This window comes from Camelus ferus, chromosome 8 (genome assembly GCF_009834535.1).
Source record: "Camelus ferus isolate YT-003-E chromosome 8, BCGSAC_Cfer_1.0, whole genome shotgun sequence".
NCBI classification, from domain to species: domain Eukaryota; kingdom Metazoa; phylum Chordata; class Mammalia; order Artiodactyla; family Camelidae; genus Camelus; species Camelus ferus.
Window position 1 is genome coordinate 46,389,756 of NC_045703.1, and position 6,042 is coordinate 46,395,797.

The 6,042-nt window shown below is 42.3% G+C and overlaps 1 protein-coding gene across 1 annotated transcript; it reads left to right on the forward strand.

The window, feature by feature from the left end:
• The first annotated feature begins 1,413 nt into the window (after positions 1 to 1,413).
• On the forward strand, positions 1,414 to 2,467 carry LOC116665529 (microtubule-associated proteins 1A/1B light chain 3A-like). The gene is made up of 2 exons (XM_032485421.1): positions 1,414 to 1,417; positions 1,741 to 2,467. Exon 2 carries the CDS (start codon positions 1,789 to 1,791, stop codon positions 2,056 to 2,058), a length of 270 nt encoding a protein of 89 aa, XP_032341312.1. The 5' UTR covers positions 1,414 to 1,417; positions 1,741 to 1,788; the 3' UTR covers positions 2,059 to 2,467.
• Positions 2,468 to 6,042: the final 3,575 nt, after the last annotated feature.

Genomic DNA, 6,042 nt, shown 5'->3' on the forward strand with positions numbered 1-6,042 from the left:
CCTGAATCTAACCATGAGGAAATATAAGACAAAACCACATTGAGGGGCATTCTATAAAGCACCTTGCTTGTGATATTCAAAAATGTCAAGGTCAAAAAAGTCAAGGACTAGCTGAAAATTTCCAGAAGTTTCCAGAAGAAACTGTTTCACGACAACTAGATGCAAAACATAATTTTGAGTGGAATCCTTTCACTCTTAAAGGGCAACTGACAAAACCTGAATGGACTGTGAGGACTAGATGTAGAAATGCATCAGCATTAATTCTCTGATTTTGACGGTTATGTAGAAAAATGCCCTCATTTAGAGGGTATGTACACACTGAAGTACTTTGAGAAGATGGAACACCAGGTCAGCAACTTACTCTAAAATAGTTTGGGGGAAAAATTGTTCTTTGTGTTGGTACCTCCAACTTTTCTGATAGTTTACAATTATGTTAATTTTTAAAGATTACTAAAAATAAAATAAGAATAAAGAAACAAACCATGTTTGCAAGAAAGAAAGAGAGAAAGAAAGCAACTCAGCAGTTCCCTTCAAATATCTGAGTAAAAAAGGTGGATCATTTCAAACCAATCCTCAGTAACAAGCAAGAGGTGGTTCTGTTAATTCTGAATGCCATAACCAATGACCAGTCTGTTCAGCTCAGTTCAGATATTCCCCTAAATCTTTAGCTTGGAATTTCTATAAAATTATATATAATTTTCTCAGCATAAAATGTCAAAACACTACACCGTTCACTAGAATGAAAAAGGAGCATATGAGAAAAGGGCTGGTTGGAGATATGCTTGAACGACTGAAGTATCAGCTGTCCTAGCTTTCCAAAAGAATAGCCAAGGCTTTAGCAGGATGAAAAATTATGTGGAGCAGCTCAAAGCAGATTGAACAAAATGGTGAACATAAAATCATGCCTAAGGAAGTGTGCTAGTGCTCAAACCAGTTCAATTAAATTGGTTCAAAGTGAAGGCCTGTTGCTGAGAACAAAACATATATCAAAATTTCAGGAAACAAGCAAAGGCAGAAATAGAGGTAAAGGTGACCAGCAGGACTCAGACAAAGCGAAAGCACTCAGGACATCTTTGTGAAAAAGGCTGGTGTATGTGCATTGCTATTAAAACTGGTCTTAGGATCAGCCTGGAGAGTGAGGCCAGGGTAGTGCTTCTCAGAATTGGAGAGCCCTGAAAGCCAGCTAATAAGATGATCACTGGAAGTGTAAATACTGAAATGAGCTATGAGAAAGACAGAAAAATAAAATAAACACTTGGTTTAGAAGAAATAGTGGGCTAGTTTTGAGGATCAGGGGATGTACCTACCTCCCTAGAAAATGAGATAGAGCAATTTTAATGGAAAGCTGGAAACCCTAGATGCGGAGGATGGAAATGAAGCAGCTTAGAATCTATAGAGGATGGAAATAGATGCGCCAGTTGCCTGCTACTGTTGATGTCTCCTCACCCTAGTTTGGTGATGTTTGTCTTAGGTGAAGCCAGGGTCTAGAAACGGGTCAAAGTCCATTCAGATGGAGGGATCTTTTTAAAATGAGAGGTCACCCCAAGTGAGTTACCTCCCGGAGCTGCTCCCTCAGGGGTCAGCGAGAGCCCCAGCACCCTTGAATGCCAGGTGCGGAGCCCCGGAGCCCCCGAACCGCAGCCGCATCCCGCGTCGTGCGCCCTGGAACCCCGCCGGGTCCGTGCGATACCCTAGGACCTGCCTTTCAAGCAGCGGTGAAGCTTCCCCGACAGCTGTAAGGAGGTGCAGCAGCTCCACGACCAGCACCCCAGCAGGATCCCGGTGATCATGGAGCGCTACAATGATGAGAAGCAGCTGCCAGTCCTGGACAAGACCAAGTTCCTGGTCCCAGACCATGTCAACATGAGCGAGCTGGTCAAGATCGTCGCGCGCCGCCTGCAGCTGAACCCCACGCCGGCCTTCCTCCTGCTGGCGAGGCAGCACAGCACGCTGAGCGCGTCCACGCCCATCGCGGATATCTATGAGCACAACGATGACAGCGGATTCCGCTACATGATCTACACCTCCCAGGGAACCTGGCTTCTGAGCCAGCAGTAGGGGGAAGGGAGGTTGGCTTGGAAGTTGGGGGTCCCTGTCAGGCTCTGCCCAGGGAGTTCCTGGCACCTGAACGGAGCTGCTTCTGCCCAGGGTGCGTTGGGCAGGGATGCCGCCTCCTAGCCAGGGAGCACCACCTGCCCTTCCTCTTCCCATGGGTGGATCCTGGCCCAGCCATGTTACAGTTGCCCCTCTGGGTGCTTACTAGGACGGAGAGCAGCCCCAGCACCCCAGCTTGGTGTGGTTTGTCTTTTTTTAGGCCCCTTCCTGTCTGCCCATCGGTCCCTCCTCAACCTGAGGCTCTGCCCATGCCCGGACCTGCCCACCCCTGAAGGCACTGGCCCCTGGCTCACCTGATCTTGACATGTTGTGTGGACCTGTGGTCATTGTCTCTCTGCAGAATGAAGACTGCTCAGGCCTGCCTGGAAACAAAAAAAGAGAATTGTGAATCCATGAATTAATGCCTTTCAGTTTGGTCGTGTATGAGTTAGTTAATACCTAGTAAGTTTCTTTCCATCATGGCTGCAAAGAATCTTTTATTTGATATCCTTTCCAGCAAGCAAAATCTCTAGGTTGTAATTCATGATCTTTTTCATCTCCTGGGAGCTCGCTGTAAAGTAGTTACCATTTTTTTTTAAGTGTCTCAATAAGACCCTGTCAATAATGTAATGTATTTCCTTTGAACTATCATGAATAAAAGTTTCCAAAATAGTGTTTTCCCCATAAAATCATTTTCTCAAATGTCCAATGGGTTAAGAAATGTTCCTGCTGAAGTAACAGCTATTGGGCTTCAATAGACACTATAAGTTTTGTTTTGTTTTGTTTTGTTTTGTTTTGTTTTGTTTTGTTTTATCAGATCTAAACTGTATTTATGTGATGGGGTCAAAGTTCCCCCTGTTTATTGCCATATCTGTTTCTCTTCTTGAGTGGTGATTTCTTGAGCCCGTGGAAAGAAATCTTTCACTAGGTTAGCAGGGTTAATGGAGAACAATGGACATTCTCAATGTTGGACAAGATAAATATTTAAAGCTGCCTGTTTGGTTGCAGCACCAGCAAGCTGATTTCTTTTAGCTTCCATAGTGTCAGATTTGGAATGCCCTGTTGTTTTGATAATTGCTAACTATTTTGGCAGTTGTGTAACTATAACTCTGCAATCTGTTGGGTTTTTTTTTAATAGGTTGTCCTAAAGAGGTTAAAAACCTCATTATTTTCATAGCATTCCAAAGTTGTGTGCCACTCCAAAAGTATAGCAATGGTCAGTATAAGTATTTGTTACCTGATCTTTAGCTAGTTGACAAGCTGGAGTTAAGGCAACTAATATAAATGTTCTAGAAATCATATGAAGTTTCTAAAACTTGAAATGCCCTGGTATGTCAGTCATAATTATAGTTATTATCTTAAAATGTTGTATGTCACAGAAGTAGCCAAATTGTCTTGATAATTACATTGTAACCAGGTCTTTAACCACGCTTTTTAAGTCTTTTGGTGCTAACGTCATCTGGAGGTAAAGACATATTTATAACGTATACACAGACATACATGTGTCAAGACAGACAGAGATCTCATAATTTTCCTGCTTGAGTTTTAAAAAGCCTCTTTCCCTTCCCTCCCCCAATCCTTTCAATGTTAAGTTTCACTAATTGAGCTAAAGCTGTAGTCTCAGGTGATGTGGGCTGTGTTTACGTTTCAAGGACATAAGAATTATAACTTCATGTTTTCTCCTAGGAATACTTTTATTCTCTCAGAGTCAGAATTTTGAAAAGATGTTTTCTTAAGTTGACATTCTCTAGAATATCAAAAGTGTATACCAAATGTTCTAGAAATCATATGAACAATTATATTAATATATTTATATCATATGCTTTCTAGAACATGAGTATTAATAATATCAAAAAAACTCCACCCTGGCCACTTAAGAGTTAAGATAAATGCTTGCAAGCATTGGCTTCCTTCCAGTTGTACACAAAGCCAGCCAGAGTTCCAGTGAGCACCTGCCTGTCCAGGAGCTGTTCAGCCTTTGAGGCACAGTTTCCAATTATTAATTTGGTAGCCTAATTCAGATATGATCTGAACAGCTCTTGGAGGGCAGTGTGATGGATCTAATGTACGCTATTTCCAAGTCTAGCTCCCCAAGGAGCTTGGGTGGGTTTGACCCTCTTACATGTCTTGGGTTCTCCCTCCAACAGTCTAAAACTGCTGTAGGTGCTCAGGACACTATGGGATCAGCCTTTATTATGCCACCCAGTGAGCAGAATTAATGATGGTAGTGGGGTCCTCTGTGGGACCCCTACACACCAGGAGGACTGATCCTCAGACACTTCTGCTAGGTTCTCAGTCACCTGAGAACACCTTGTGGTGGAAGGAGCAGATATCCATTTTTCTTCAGAGTTGAGCAGGCTCAGGTTCTCATTTCTCTAGCAAACAGTTTGGTCAGATCATATATACATATCTTTCCAACTTAAGACAAATTTTTAAAAAGGACAGCCAACCCAGTTCACTCCAAAGTACCCCCTAGGTCCCTGCCTAGGAAATGTAATGAGTATCCTCTTAGGACTCCAAATCCCAGGAAAAACAGCTTGAATAAAATTCACAACATTTTTAAAGCAATGATGTCTGGATTTCGGGATAACTCAGCAAAGCACCTGAGGAATTTCAAGAAGTGGGTGAGGCTCAAAGGGCCCGTGCTGGGATTGAGCACTGGTTTGGGGTAGACTCTAGGTGTCCCCTCTGGTGGGTGTCCCTGATATCCTGCTGACTACGCCAAGAAAATGTTGATCAAAATTCAATTAACTATCAAGGTAAGAAGAAAAAAAGGGAATTTTATTTGAGCCAAACTGAGGATTATAACCTGGGAAGCACAGTCTCAGAAAGCCCTGAGAACTGTTCCGCCTGTTAGAAGTCAAAGGCACAGTCACATACCTTTTGAAAACAAAGGATTGTATGTCAAAATGACATACTGATATCTTCTGTAAACTTCACCAAGGATACATAATCCAGGTAAACATGTACAAAGAAATGGGCAAGTCACCAGAGCTGGGAAAGAATGCTATTCTTTAAGAAGTTACATTGCTGGCATCGGAAGAAAAGAAAAGGAAAAAAAAAAAGATCTTTGCAGCTGAGCAAGCACTCCGATCTTTGAGGAGCTCTGGTTAATGTGTAATGCAGATGCACCCTGCACATTAGAGAGGGAGGACCCCAAACAAACACACAGGGAGAATTTTATGCTTAATTTTTTCTTGTCTTGCCTTAAAATATAAATTTTATTTCCTCAAGAGGGAAGCAGGAAGAAAAGAAAGAAAATGTGAACCACTGTCTATTTGTAGAGGCATATTGTGTGCATGGAGAAAGTATGAGAGTATTTTTGCCTATGGTAGGCAGAATACCCCTGCCCCCCAAAGATGTCCATGTCCTAATCCCCAGAACCTGCAAATACGTTGGATTACATGGCAAGAGGGAATTAAATTTGCAGGTGGAATTAAGATTGCTAATCCACTGACCTCAAAATAGGGAGATTATCCTGGATTATGTGGGAATGTCGTGTAATCCGAAGGGCCCTTATCAGTGGAATCGGGAGGCTAAAGAGGAGAGTCAGAAGGAGATATGATTAAGGAAGAATGGTCAGAAAGATGATGCAGGGTTTCTGGCCTAGAAGATGGAGGAAGTGAGTTACAAGGAACGTGGGTGGCTTCTAGAAGCTGGAAGAGGCAATAAAGTAGATTCTCCCCCAGATGTCCCAGAAAGGAAGCCAGCTCACTTGACATCTTGAATTTAGCCCAGTGAGACCTGTATCAAACTTTAAATCAGCTGAACTGTAAAATAATAAATTTGTGTCATTTTAAGCTACCAAGTTTGTGGTAATTTGCTACGGCAGCCACAGAAAACTAGTATAAATGCCTAAATACCAATATTGGCTACCTGAGAGGGGTGGGAGAAATTATGTGACATGTTGCACTGTATTTATTATAAAGTAATATTTTAAAAAATACA